Below are 14,894 nucleotides of genomic sequence, written 5' to 3' on the forward strand. Positions count from 1 at the left end.
GACATGGTTAGCCAACATTGTGCCAGTACCAAAGAAGGATAGGAAGGTCAGAGTCTGTGTCGACTACCGGGATCTCAACCGGGCTAGTCCGAAAGACGACTTTCCTTTGCCAAATATACACATCCTGATTGACAATTGAGCCAAGCATGAGTTATAGTCATTCGTAGATTGTTTCGCTGGTTATCATCAGATCTGTATGGATGAGGAAAATGATAGAGAATCACAGACAGTGGCACGAGAAGTTATCATTTGCTCTTCTGGGGTATCGTACCACAGTCTGCACATCAACCGGGGTAACCCCGTATATGCTGTTTTACGGTACAGAGGCTGTCATTCCCGTTGAGGTAGAAATCCCTTCCCTAAGTATCATACAAGAAGCTGAGCTCGACGACGTAGAGTGGGTAAAAGTCGTTATGAGCAACTAGCCCTTATAAATGGAAAGAGAATGAATGTAGTCTGCCATGGTCAACTCTATCAGAAAAGAATGTCTAGAGCCTTCAACAAAAGAGTCAAGCCAAGACAGTTCACACTGGGGCAGCTGGTGTTGAAGAAAATTTTTCCACATCAAGATGAAGCCAAAGGGAAGTTCTTTCCCAACTGGCAGGGTCCATACATGTTTCACCGGGTTTTGACAGGAGGAACCCTCATACTCACAGAAATGGACGGAGAAGTCTGGCCAAAGTCGATCAATTCAGATGCAGTCAAGCGTTACTATGTGTAATCTTTATGCTTTCCTTATATGATGTAAATTGAACTACGCCTGAACTGATTCCCGTTTAAGAGTGGATACGTAGGTATCCCTATGGGTTCGGTCACAATTCAATAAAAATTTCATTTCCCCCCGCAATTGGAAACTAGGACAGAATTTTGAGGAGGACCCTTAAAATTCTAAAGTAATTTCAGCTAATCGCCGCATGAGCAACAGTCGGAAACGTCAACCCATCAAACTGGGGCAGAATTTTGAGGGGGACCCTCAAAATTCCGTAGCTGGAAAGGTTGCAATATCCCGAGCTACGTCGCAGTCATCGGTTCATCTGAAAAGCTATCTTAATTATATACTTATGTCATATTTTTTACAAAATCATGCATGTTCATTACTGAAATTGCTTTGTTTAGCAACGCTACTCCAATGATACATATAGTATCACCAGATCAAAGCCAAGAAGGACAAGCAAAGCCAGCGGAGATACAAACTCACCTCCCCCCTCTACAAAACTCACGATTTTTCTTTGGATGCAGGCACTAGGATTACGAAATCATTAAACATACTATACGCCCATGAGACAAACATTGTTCAAAATACGACTCTCAGAACCGTTGCACTTGCCAACATTTGCTATCAGCACACACCAGTGATGTTATGTATGTCACAATACTCTCAGTAATCACAACACCGCAATTTGCTATCAGCTAAGAAAACTCTACTTCCATTTGTTCTCTTATTTCTTGCATAAGGCTACCATTTTGCCTTCCAAGACTAAACGTTGTCTCCATTTGCATTCGCATTGCATAAGGCTACTATTCTACCTTCTAACTTACATAAGGCTACTATTCTGCCTTCCAAGGTGAAGCTCTACCTCTCTCCGCATTTGAATCTTTGCATAAGACTATCATTCTGCCTTCCGAGGATAAGCTCTGCCTCCAATTTTCTTTGAAACTAAGCACTATCTCAAGCATCATTTATTTCGTTTCTCTTACGGGCTAAGCTCTACCCTTCAATTCGCAAGACTAAGCTCTGTCTTGTCTGCATAATGCTACTGCATCTCATGGGCTGAAAGATCACCTTATACTGCATCTCATGGGCTAAAAGATTGCCAAATTATCCAAAGGCATCATCGCTCGGAGGCACCATCTTCATAGCCCGAGAACACCTTGTCATAGCCTAAGGATCCCTTTTAATCTTTTGCATATCATTATTCAAAGGCATCATGGTTTAGAGGCACCATCCTCATAGCCCGAGAGCATCATTTCATGGACTATGAATCCTTTATTGTACGCTTCATGGCCCAGGACGTCATGGTCTAAGGACGTCATCCTAACCGTCCGAAGACAACATTCATGGTCCGACGGGAATTTGCATCATGTTTAAATTTGTGCGCGATATACGCTTGTATTGTTTCTAATTGTAGGTAAACCGGCAAGCAACAGCCATCTCGGCAGGAACGGCCCCGCTCCAGTTCCCGCAGCCATATCAAACCTTAACCATTCCCACAAGCCGTCCACTCACCCCGTCCTGGATATTGCGTCCGTTCTTGAAAGGTTTCCATCGACATACTCCATCGACGGATTCTGAACTACATATGACCTGATTCCTGTAAAACCAGGGATATGTGGACATATCAGAAGCCAAGGTGCGGCCTATCTTCTTCAAACCGTTTCGCTTGGTCAAAATTGGCCATCATATTTTTACCCGACAACTCTTTCATCCTTCCCGGTAAAGAGGGGCAGCTGCTGATACCCAATTTTTCCCTATATATTTTCAATATGCAAAATAACTTCAAAATAGCATACATATATATATATATATATATATATATATATATATATATATATATATATATATATATATATATATATATATATATATATATGCATATGTAAGCATATCCAAGTGCTTTATTATTTTTCCATAATTTTTAAAGGTTTTTAAATCAATGTATTTCCCTCTTTTATCTATAAAAACCCAATAATTATTTCCAAAATTATTATTTTGGTAATTCATTTGTTGGACTTTTATATTTATTCTAAGATATAACTAAGGTAAATTTTGCATATTTTCACAAATTTATTTAGTATTTTTAAGCTAAATTGCATATAATTACAATATTAGTCCTTTTTAAGATTTAATTGTGTTTTATATTCATAAAGTTAAGTCCTGTATTTTTAAATTGTTAATTATATGCTATAAATCATGTTAGTGCTTTCAATTTATTTTCAGAATTAATTTACTATTTGTATAATTTTAAAAGGGAAAATTGGCTATTTAAATAATAGCCCAATTACATTTCAATTTTAGCCTAAGTCTGATCCCAAATTAAACCCAATTTCCCTGGCCCAATTTCCATTCAAACCCGACCCCTAACCCAATTAAACGACCCAACCCGGATTCCCTACCTACCCTCTTTAATCCAGGCCGTTGATCATTCAGATCAACGGCCAATATTCGCCCTTACCATTTTTAACCCCGAAAGACCCCTAAACCTACCTCATTCTTCACCAAACACCGCTCTTGAATCCCTCTTCTCTCAACTCTCTCTGAAACCTCACATGAACCCTAGCCGCCTCCATCTAATCCCACCCTAATCTACCACAATCCCTGCCTAATCCATGGCCTCCCATGGCTACTAGAGATGCGTATTGGCCTCCTATGGCTCCTGGGTGTTTGTTTCTGTGGTTTCATGGCCAGTCCTCGAAGGAATCCGGTCCAGTCCTTGCCCAACCTTCATCTCTGGTCCTTCTCCGGCCAGCCATGGCCGTTCAAGTCAAATCCTTGACTTTCTTGGTTAGATCGGTAACTTTCAAGGCCTTTCTCACCTTTTCTGGGTTTTATGAAACCCTAATCTTCGATATCTTTCAATTTCTTTCAGATCTACCTTGGATCTGTACTTACTATAAATTTCTTAAGTGTTTTCTCGAAAGTTCTTCAACTTTTCTTTCAAAACGACTCTTCATTTTTTCGACGATTAGGGTTTTCCTTTAAGTTTTTCAAAAGATTTCTTCTCTAATTTTAATGTTGTTTGTGATTTTTCTATGTTTAAAACGACTTTCTCATGTTGTTCTTCTATCTATTTAAGCATGTTAAAAAACCATAGTTCCTTTTAGTCTTATCCGAGTTCTGAAACTGTTTGATTAAATGTGTACTTGTTCTTTATTGCTGACTCTCTTTTGCTTGTTTGACTTGTTTGATTTTGAGTTCTTATCATCTCTAAAACTCAACTATTGTCGAAACCCTAATTTCTTAAAAGTTTTTCCTCACTTGATACTGTGAGACCTTTACTTGTTTCTGATTCTCTTTACTTGTTGCTATGTTTTCTTCACTGTTGATTCTATGTGACTATTTGACATACGTGACTACTGTGCTCCAAATATTTTTCTTACTGCTGAATCCTAGCTTACCCTATTGCTACTGTATGCTTGTGTTATCTCTTTTGCCAATTTGATTGGCCTCGCATGTCTGATGCTTCTGTTCACTCTATTTATATACTGAAGTGCAGAATCATGTTTCTTCCTTGATTGATCTTGATCTTGTGACTGATTGCAAAAACTTTTCTTTTATGAACCCTAATTTCACTCACTTGATTAAATTAATTGATTCCTTTCCTTTACTCTGATGTTTTACCTTGCTAAATCCTTTCCCAAAATAAGCCTATTTTGTACTTAGACTTGATTATTTACTTCATGCTTTTACTGCCCCTTATATGGCAATAATCAGTCTGTCCCTAAACTGATTTCTTTCCTTAATTAAACCTTCTACTATCCGTTAAATGGTGATTCCTTACTTAAAGGGAACCACTTGTGTTAATTGATTCTGATTATGATTATTTCCATGTTTGTCTTTAAGGCTTTATTTCTTCTTCACTCGTTTTCAAAACTATAAATACCCACCCCTCTTCTTTCAAAGACACGAACAATTGAGTTCAAGAACACACACACTTACACTCAAAACTTTCTCTTTTTTCCCTACTTTTCCTTTCTGCACTTTGCTTCTCAACTGGTATGTCCTAGTTAATTTTAGCTTCAACAACAACAAGTTTTTTTAGCTGTTTCAGTTTCTTTCCTTCTTGCCTACTTCTGCTTATGTTTATGTAGTCAAATTACATTACTAGCATGTTGTAATATGTTCCCCCCCCCCCTTTTAAATTACTATTTCCCTATGTATATACTCTGTCAGTAACTTGTTATGTGATTTGCTGACTTATGAATCCCAAACCTCCATATCTCCTCTATGTATTTTGTGTTCTCTAGCTGGTTTGTGGGCTTGTCAGCATCAGATATTATTGTGCATGACCCAAACCTAACCCTTTCTGGGGTCATATGCTTCATACAATGTATTCCCAAAATCCCTTGACCCCTTTGTGTTACTACTGATTTTGTGTAGTTTGAGTTTTGCTACTACTGTTTTCAAATCACCCTTACCATTTACTATTTTCAACCACGTTTTAAATAAGTCTCTATATTCTGCACTTCCACTATATTCTTAGAACCTAGGTTCTACCCCTCTTGTGTGAGCCTTGCCTTGGAACCCTTGAGCTCACTCTGAACTTGGACACATAAGGGTTGGCCATTCCACACTACACTCATGTCTATTTGGTTATGCAAACCTGGGTGTAAGCACTGCCCGGGGTCCCTTGAGACCCTTAGGGAACTTTGACACACCCAGGTATGAGAAGGGCTTTGAACATCATTGGCATTTGAGGTAGTTTATTCCATAACTCAGAGAGGAAGTCAAGAATCAAGCTTCATATGGTTGTAACTCCTTATTTTGTACTTTTCAGATGTAATTCGCCATTTTTGGTCTGTAATAATTTGTAACAAATATTGGGGGCTGGCTAGTGAAAAGGGATGGGGTGATTATGCATGCTTTAGCTATTAGAAGGGTAGATAACATGCCTATAGGATTTGTTTAATAAATTTTACATGTTTTACTTCCACACTTAGACACCATGCCTATAGGAAATATAAATGGCTATAATTAGACATCATGTCTATAAGATTAAAATCAATATTTTTATAGAAATCATGCATATAGGAGTTTCGCTATGATCAAATAAATCCTGCCTGCTTCATTTCACGTTCAATTAGATACCATGCCTATAGGACCCAAATCAGCCTTTAATATTAGATACCACGCCTATAGAACCAGAGTCAACCTTTAATATTTAGATACTGTACTTGTAGGAATTAAAATCAGCGACAATAGAGATCATGTCTATAGGATCTGAAACCAGTTTAGTTAAAAAATCAGTTTGACTCGTACTGTTCTGAATCAGTATAAACAACCTACTCTTTTCATTAATACGGTTTAGAAAGCATGCCTATAGGATCCAAATCACCTGTTTAAAAAATTAACCACTGCTCTGCTGCCTTCTTAATCAGTAATAGACATCATGCTTATAGAACATCACCAATACACACTTAGTCAAGCCTTAGGTAATAATGATAAAACTGAATCCGCCTTTGTTTAATTGGCAACTGCTACAACCAGCAGGCATGTCTGATTCAGACTTCTTATCTGAGTTATGTAATAAATTGGTCCGCTTCAACAATTAAAACACCCTGCCTTAGTACTTTAAATTATGACCCTAACTGTGTTTAAGTCATGCTATTTATGTGTAATGTCTGCGGAGGTATATATGAGCCTCTTATTTGTTTATATGTTTCCCTTAATATGCAGTCCTACGTGTTTTGTATGTCGCCTTAGCCTTTTACCTTTAAAACCTAAGAGTCAGCCTAAAATCCTCCCTCTTATAGGAATAATAGTCCTAAATTCCTCCGGGACTGATAGGAACGGGACGGGTAATAGCATGCAATAGAGGTCGAGACCAATTCGCGCTTTAGTACCTTAACGGGGTGGGAAGGGTAGATATAGATATGATGACCGGTGCGTTAATACCACGTGCATCCCCTCTTCTGAGGAGTATCATACCGGGTATCCATTGATGTGATCCATATTATAAATAAACCTAGGACCCCCTGTTTCCCTTTACATTCTCAAGTATTTGTAAAATGTAACTCCTTTTTCAAATTCGCTTTTTAACAATTGTTTTCGAAGTCTTATGTGTTTAAACTTAAATCCCCTACTACTTGAGCCTATACTTGTCTGTTTGCTAATTGTACAAAATTCACAAAACTGTCTGGCCGGGAACCACACTAGTGGATCCTGAGGGGTGCCTAACACCTTCCCCTTAGGATAATTTCAAGCCCTTACCCTACCTCTGGTTATCAAACAAACTTAGAAATGAACCCTATAGGTGTCCTAATGCACCTTAAATTATTAGGTGACGACTCTTCAAATGCAAACCCAGTTCCCAAAAGGAATGAGTAGTCCTACCCCAAAAAAATATCATAAACTCGATTTTCCGATGCAAAGAGGGAAAAAGGGGGCGTGACACATACCATCGTGCATTTTGATTCGGATTGTACCTTTTCCAATAACTTTGTAAGGCAACATTGTTGCCCATCAAGACAACTCCGCCTCTAATAGCTTCATATGTAGTAAATAAATCCCGATCGGGACACATATGATAAGAACAACCCGAATCTAAAATCCACTCATTGTTAGATTTGAAACTATTATTAGTTGCTAAAAAAATAATTCCCTCAGTCTTATCGGCAGCTACACTTGCTTCGGCAGTGTCAATATCTTTGTGCTCATTTTTCTTTTCTGTATGCTTTTCTTTGTTTTTCAACTTAAAGCATTCAGAAATAATGTGGCCTTTCTTATAACAGTATTTGCACATGACATTTCTATATCTGGATTTTGACCTTGATTTATGTCTGTTACTACTTAAATCTTTCTTATTGGATCTACCTCTTACAAACAAGCCTTCCCCTTGGTTCCTACTCATTTCCCCAGTAATATCTCTATCTATTTGTTCTTTTGATTTCAAAATAGATTTGATATCTTTATAAGAGATATTATCCTTTCCATAGAGCATAGTATCTCTTATATGCTTAAACGACTGGGGTAAAGAAACAAGCAATAATACGGCTTGATCCTCATCTTTGATTTCAGCATCTATGTTACTTAAATCCATAAGAAGAGAATCAAAAGTATCAAGAGGTGTAAGTATAGAGGTACCTTCAGCTATACGAAAAGTGTAGAGTTTTTTCTTCAGGTAAAGCCTATTTTCTACTGTTCTTTTCATATATAGGGTTTTCAGCTTTTCCCATATGCCTTTGGCTGAGCTTTCTGTAGCAACTTCACGCAAAACCTCATTTGAGAGTTTAAAATGATACCTGTTTTTGCCTTTTGTCAATGACGGCAAACTCCTCGTCCGTCATTTTTTCCGGTTTCTTCTTCTTTTCTTGTAGTGCCAAATCTATGCCATCCTGAATTAGGATAGATTCCATCTTTAATTGTCACATTTCAAAGTTTGTACTTGGTCAAATTTCTCAACATAAGTCTTTATTAGAGTCATTTTGGCTATTTAAACTAACCCGGTTAGATCCGGCTCTGATACTAATTTGTTAGGATCGGGAACCTGAGTAGTGCTGAATTTAGTCAAACAACGTTATAATGACAATAACAAAGACAATAGAAGTTGATAATAACGGTAATTAAAGCAGATAAAGAAGATACAAATTTAACGTGGTTCGGTCAAGGAGACCTACGTCCACAAGCGGACAGAAGCAATTTTACTATACCAACAAGAGTACAAAATTAGAGTAAATACTCTAATTAGTCCCAAATAACCCCGAAAGAATAACCTCATAAGATCACTCCAAAGAAAAGGTTCACACAAGTGTTTCCCAACACTCAACTCTCTTACAAAATACTCTTAATAAATAAAGGAGGAGAAAGAAAGACAAGAGTGAAAAGTTGTAGAATTTGGTGTGTCTTCAACTGAGGAGAAACTCCTCTATTTATAGGTAAGAAAGCCTTGGGCTCAAAGAATGCTACAGTAGAATTTTAATCTCCCACCACACAATGACAAAACTTGGTCCCCAAGTTGAATTTGCGAGCAAGTGAATTTGGCATGTGCCAATATCTATCACATGGTGGACCCCTCAAGAAGCCAAAAGGTTAGTCATATTACAAATCTCCAAAATTAAACCACCATATTATATGACTTAAAATGGGTTAGAGATAAAGGGTGTTGCTTTTCACTCGACGTGGCTATCATTATTCTTACCAACAACAATAACAATATTATACCCGGTGTAATCCCACCAAATAAGGTCTTGGGGTAGAATGCATGCAGACCTTATCCCACCTTTGTGACTGTTAATATTCTTACCACTTGATAGAAATAATGACAATTTTCAGATTTAATATTATACCATATTACCATTGGAAAAGTCTTCATACATTAGGAAAATGTGAGAATAAAATTTTGATATTTTAGTGGAATAATTGTTGGCTAGATGCATTCCCAAAGACATGTAACTTGATATTATATTAACTATTATTCTATATTGTTTGTAGAAATTTCTTTTAAATATGGAAAAAGTGAGAATATTTTGAACTAATCCAAATTTCTTTTTTGAATTAAAATTGGATAGAGAAATAATAAACATGCGAAATTTCACTTTCCCAATTCTAAAGATACACATCTGTATGGGTCAAAATCTGACCATAGTGATCGACCAAGCTGGGACCTCGTCCAGATGGCGAAATAATGAAAAGCATCACGATCAATACCAATCAAATCATAGAGAGTGTGTGACAAGTAAAGGCGGTATTCGAATAACGCCGAAGGAGGCCGTCATACGAAAGCACATTGGTCGAAGAACACAGTAAGACTCCAAGAACTATATATAGAAGGGGATTCTCGGAAAAAGGGGGACTTCTCATCCCTACTCTTTCTCCTACAATCTCTTCCGGTGAAGGATGTAAATTATTTCTTTTTTCTAACCAAAAAATAAGATTGTAACATTAATGAGTCAAGAATGTTTCTGCTTTCCAATCATGATCTCTATATACTTTTAGATCTGAAGTTGATTATGCTTAACTAAGATTTATCCTTCTTCTCATTATTAATTGATTTAATCATAAGGTTCAACACTTTTTGGTCAAACAACATCCATTTGAGAATATTGAATCATAAAATTTCATTAAAATTTAAAAAAAATGAGAGATTTTTCTACGAATTCATGTCTAGTAAAATATCACGTTATAACCAAAAGATGTTTTTATAACATAAAAAAATTGGATAATTTTGCTGCCATGGAGGTAAAAATTGATTTTACATGGATATTTAAAGTATTTTTTTTTTTTTTTGAATTCTTTGCATTTTGTATCTACTGCGTGTACTTTATTATGATTTGCACGATATATCAGATCAGCGGCTTCTCGAGCTTCACTTCCACGTGGCAATTTCAAATTTTGAATATACCCGCCAGTATAAAAGCCCCAAATTCAACTTAGCAGCAGTCATTTGCATTTCAGAGAGAAACTTCGAGAAGAGAAGAAGAAGAGATTGAGATCGAGATCGACGAGGAAGTCATCGGCGGGAAGTCCTGTCCAGTCGATGAGTGAGTCTCCGAAGCCATTCGAGTTCAATTTCAATATGTTCAACGCTACGCCGACATCGTCATCGTCAAAGAAGAAGAAGAAGAGGACAACTGGAAAGAAGAGCTTCAATATTTCAAGTCCGGAGCAGGTGAAGCCTGCCGGTGGTTCCCCTGTGTCGGTCACAAATCTGAAGACGATTGCGGATCTGAAGGAATTCGCATCGTCTCGATTGGACTCTATTAAGCGCCAGGTTGAGCGATCGCATATGGAGATTCTTAAGGATCTCGAGGCTTCTCAGTCTCGCCTTCAGAAACGTCTCAAGGTCTCTCTCTCTCTCTCTCTCTCTCTCTCTCTCTCTCTCTCTCTCTCTCTCTCTCTCTCTGTATGTGTGTGTGTGTGTGTTTTACACACTTAACCATAGATCATGATTCATGAAGATGACTTTATATTCGTGATTTTCTGTGTTTCATCTTTCTACTTTAGAGCATAAGCTCTTGCCATTTGCTAGTGCTTAGGTCAGTGGTGGAGTTAGCCCTTATGCATACGTAAATATGTATGTGTGTGTGTGTATTTATGTGTGATATGTGGTGATTTCCAGCAAAATTTCTCAATTCGGTGATCTGTCAGCTGCTTCCGCTTTATTGATCTAGTTTAAGAACTTGCATGAGTTGTACCGGAAACAAATTGTTGTTCTCTCTGTTTTGATGTTGCTTTTGCGTTTTGAGATGCAGCTTCTAAGAAGTTAGGTGTAAGAAACTTAGTGTAATGATCTCAATAAGTTGAATAGTGAATGTTCTAGATCATTCCCGACTATCAAAGTTTAATCATCCGACGGATGGTTACTGTATTCTGATTTACTCAGAATCTTAGATTTGTTATAAGTATTCCTCTCAGAACTGTTTTAGTGCCAGGTAGATAAGCTTTAAGCATAGTAAAGCTGTTCTTTTTGCTAAATATGAATAGGCTCAATGATGGACTGAAATGTGTATACTTTGCATAGGATATCTAGATTTCTTGGCCCTCACAAATATTCAAGCTTAACGCCAAGTTCTGGGAAATTGTCTGTTGACATAGCGATATATAGCACTGAAGTGTTAATTTAGGATCTTCTGAGTGAGATTCCAATGTTAAAATACCAAATCATTTGTCCATTTTGTACGACAATTAGTGCAGTTTTTGTGCTTTGATTTTAAAAATGAACCAGAATATTTTGCTGCACTTTATTGGAAGAGGATATGTTTACCCTTAAAATCAGATAACAATTGAATTTATACGCGGTTCTAAGGATACGTGATATAAATTGATACAAGGGAGAGAAATTAGATTAACGTAGAAATAAACTGTAGAAAGATAGATACAACCTTCACAAATTGAGCAAACCTTAGCCTTATGAGATTGATTTCCCTTTAGCCAATGATAATGAGATTATGAAAGACAGAGCAAAAATGAGTTGGAGCCAAAACTAACAGTATATTGCTTTGATATCTATTACAATGTCCCCATGAGTAACTCAGTCCCCTCTTATTTATTGGGGCAGAATCTACCTTTTTAGGTAATATATTATAAGAAATAATAATCTTGATTTAGTGGACCATTGGCTCTCTTTTTGGCCAATCCCGTGATTTATGCCATAATGATTAGTTACGGATCTATGTCGACTGAGCTGGCAGGTCTTATCTTCGAGGCCGTTGAGAATAGGATCGGTTATGTCCTCGACAAACTCGAGGGCAAGTCTGATGATTTCGATGGCCGGCTTTGATATTGCTTTCGAGTCCGATATTTATCATATCCCGATTCGGCTAACTATGTTGGACATTAGATCGAGCCCTGAACTTTGATATCGAGACAGGTGTTATCCGTGACTTCGATTTCTACTCAGATACAGATGTGCCGACTCCGGTCTATTGCTTCAGGTGCCCGATCGAGCATCGGGCTCGGTTTTACCTGTATACAGGATATATAACAGATTTGCAGGAGATATGAGTTTCCTTTTCCGATGAAGTAATGATCTTGTCCGCGATTTGTTTGATGGAAAATAACCAGATATATCACATTGGGAACACTATAATAGAACCTGTAGCTTGTTAAATGCAAAGTAATGGTCTTCAATCATGTCATTTGAGTAAGAAAGAGCATCTAGATTTAACACCTTAGTTTTGTTACTGAAATTAGAAACAAAAAAAAACATTTATAAGCTCTATGAGATTAGGTCAGTTTTGAGTTATTGGCCTAAAATAAAGTAAACAAGGATTAGAAGTTTGTCTGCTGTAAGCTGATCTCATTCTTTTCAAGCTTCCATCAAGCTTTGGATAAATAAAATTAAGGAAAATCGTTGTTGCTACATGATTTTTCATTGTTTCATAATTCCATTGAACTTGGGTTTTAATTTTAGTGTAAGTAGTTTTCTTTCGTTGGCTCTCTACATTGTTATGTTGTAACTTCAACTTCTTAAGCAAATTAAAAGGGCTAGAAGAACCATCCATGACAGAGTCATTCAGATAATATAGCATATTCCACATACCAGAGCCTTTTCATATCTGTTGTAAATTTGTTATTTCTTTATTTTCCTTTTAATATTTGGGTAATTAAACAGATTCAGACACAAGGATGCCATCAAGTGGCAGATGAAGCAGAAAAGGAGTACAAAAAGATGTCTGACCGATTCAGCGAAGGCAGGGAGGCAATGAAGGTAAATCTTCCATTATCTGCTATTGCCTTTAACAAGTCTGCTCCTATTTAATCTCAATTGTTGTGCCATTACCGTTAGTTAATTTAATTTTTCCTCTCTAGGCTTCATATTCTACATTCATGGCAGATCTTCAAGCTAGTGGATCTCGTCGTAAGTTCTTAGCCTTTTGCCAACTATGAGGATATGCTTTTTAGTAAATGCAACTATATGCTGCAAGTTTTTGACAATCGAACACAATAATAACCTTGAATACGATAAGCAGATGAAGTAATTGACTGTATTTTCTAATTCTTTCTTTATTGGCTTGGCCAAAAGTGTAGTAAATTCTTCTGAATTGCCTTTCGGATTCGGATGAACATCTTATAAACTTGTTGACATACTTTACAGTTTGCAAACAAACCATCCCCGAGCTGTCACAATCCGTTGAGAAAGCCATAGATGCTCTCAGGAACCGTTATGGGATCCATTCAACTTAAGCTTGTTGAAGGCATTGGCATTAAGGTAATTTCTTTTGCTGCTTGATTGTTTTTGTACTTGTATCTATTTTATGTTTCGCAAAATCTGAACTAAGAATTATATGGGGCGATAAGTGTTTTAGTTATCTTTCCTATAACTATGTTATTATTTTACCTGGTATATGGAACCTGAGTTAGGAATTTTTTCCTTTCAATGGTAGTACGAGATCATCAGAACAATACGGTAGCTGGTATAAAAGCGTAGATTGTCATGGCATATTCGTTTTAAATATCGTGAAATATACCTGGGGGAAATGACACTGAAATCCTTTCTCCTTATCTGTATGGCCATATTGACGACTTGACAAGATCTAGATTGCTTAATACCGTCGTCATAACTTCCGTTTGGTTAATGTTTCTTGCAATTATTTCATTTATTTCCTTGAAGGACTCTGTTAAAACTTAAGCAAGAAGTGGAAAATAGAATTTAGCTCTTATAAAAAGGAAATATCAAATCAGGGATAACGATTTGAAATCATTTCTTCCAAACTCATTTTGTGTGCTTGGATCCTTGCGGAATGATCCGTTTCTACCTTTCAAGCCTTCAAGCATCCAGATAAAATTCCATGATTTCACTCTAATCATTTTTATGCAGAAATTTGAGCACTAAGCCAGTATATTTCTCTGAGGTTGAAACTCTAAATGATAATAAATCATCTTCAGATAGCAGCTGAGCTGATGAGAAGCCCAGTTGCCTTTTTTATTGTATCGATATGGGTATTTCGTTCTTGTTTTGTCATTGTTTATTGTATTATATTTTTTTGGTTGATCAAATGTTATCTGTCCGTCTGATATAAAGCATTGTCATCCGCTTTTGATTGACATTTTTCAGAAACTCATAATCCATTTTAATTTGAGGTATATAATTTCTTGATAGGTGGAATCTAGTTACTCTGAATTACATTAACGAAGACAATGTAGGAGCAAATGGAGATAGTTCAAGTGATTATCTTTTGAGGCCTGCTTACGACATAAAATCATCCATGAAAATTCGAACTCCTTTTTGCTTACAGTTGCAGTTTCTTGAGGAATATAGATAACATGCAAATTTGAGTGCTTAGTCAGTTAGTCTTGTTAAATTCATATCTTCTAGATGCATTGACTAGTGACTGACTACCAGCTTCCCGGTTCACCCAGCCTTATATTGGCCTAATTTGGTAATTTTCTATTAGAACATTACTTTCGTGTATATGCGACATGAAACGAAGGTGTTATATTACACCATAAAACAGAAGGTATTTGAAAAGAAAAGAAAATTGGAGATGTTCTTTTTTCTTATAACTAGCTTTAGTGTACGTGCGTTGCACGTGTTTTTTGAGTCTATTAAAAAAATGAATAAAATTAAGAATAAGAATAAATTATGTGCAATAACAATTGACGTTGAGATAAATATAATATTTATTTAAATTGAAAAATAAATGTTACATTGGCGAAATAGTTGAATGCAGAGTTATTGAGTATCTTCTGAACTAGCAAAAATTAAAAATTTATGTAGGTTAATTATATAACTTTT

The 14,894-nt window shown here is 36.6% G+C and overlaps 1 protein-coding gene across 1 annotated transcript; it reads left to right on the plus strand.

Annotated features, from left to right (window-relative positions):
* Positions 1 to 10,080: 10,080 nt before the first annotated feature.
* LOC107783304 (uncharacterized) lies at positions 10,081 to 14,644 on the plus strand. Its single transcript, XM_016604277.2, has 5 exons — positions 10,081 to 10,499; positions 12,771 to 12,866; positions 12,968 to 13,016; positions 13,254 to 13,367; positions 14,259 to 14,644. The coding sequence occupies exons 1-4, from the start codon at positions 10,194 to 10,196 to the stop codon at positions 13,340 to 13,342; spliced, it is 540 nt and encodes a 179-aa protein (XP_016459763.2). The 5' UTR covers positions 10,081 to 10,193; the 3' UTR covers positions 13,343 to 13,367; positions 14,259 to 14,644.
* Positions 14,645 to 14,894: the final 250 nt, after the last annotated feature.

This window comes from Nicotiana tabacum, chromosome 8 (assembly GCF_000715075.1).
Source record: "Nicotiana tabacum cultivar K326 chromosome 8, ASM71507v2, whole genome shotgun sequence".
In the NCBI taxonomy this organism is placed as follows: Eukaryota; Viridiplantae; Streptophyta; class Magnoliopsida; order Solanales; family Solanaceae; genus Nicotiana; species Nicotiana tabacum.

What these genes read in the sequence shown, in the direction of transcription:
- LOC107783304 (XM_016604277.2), top strand. Translation starts at nt 10,194, where the DNA reads ATGAGTGAGTCTCCGAAGCCATTCGAGTTCAATTTCAATATGTTCAAC. An exon ending in GCCTTCAGAAACGTCTCAAG is followed by an intron (nt 10,500 to 12,770) that starts GTCTCTCTCTCT and finishes GTAATTAAACAG; the next exon opens with ATTCAGACACAAGGATGCCA. An exon ending in TCAAGCTAGTGGATCTCGTC is followed by an intron (nt 13,017 to 13,253) that starts GTAAGTTCTTAG and finishes CATACTTTACAG; the next exon opens with TTTGCAAACAAACCATCCCC.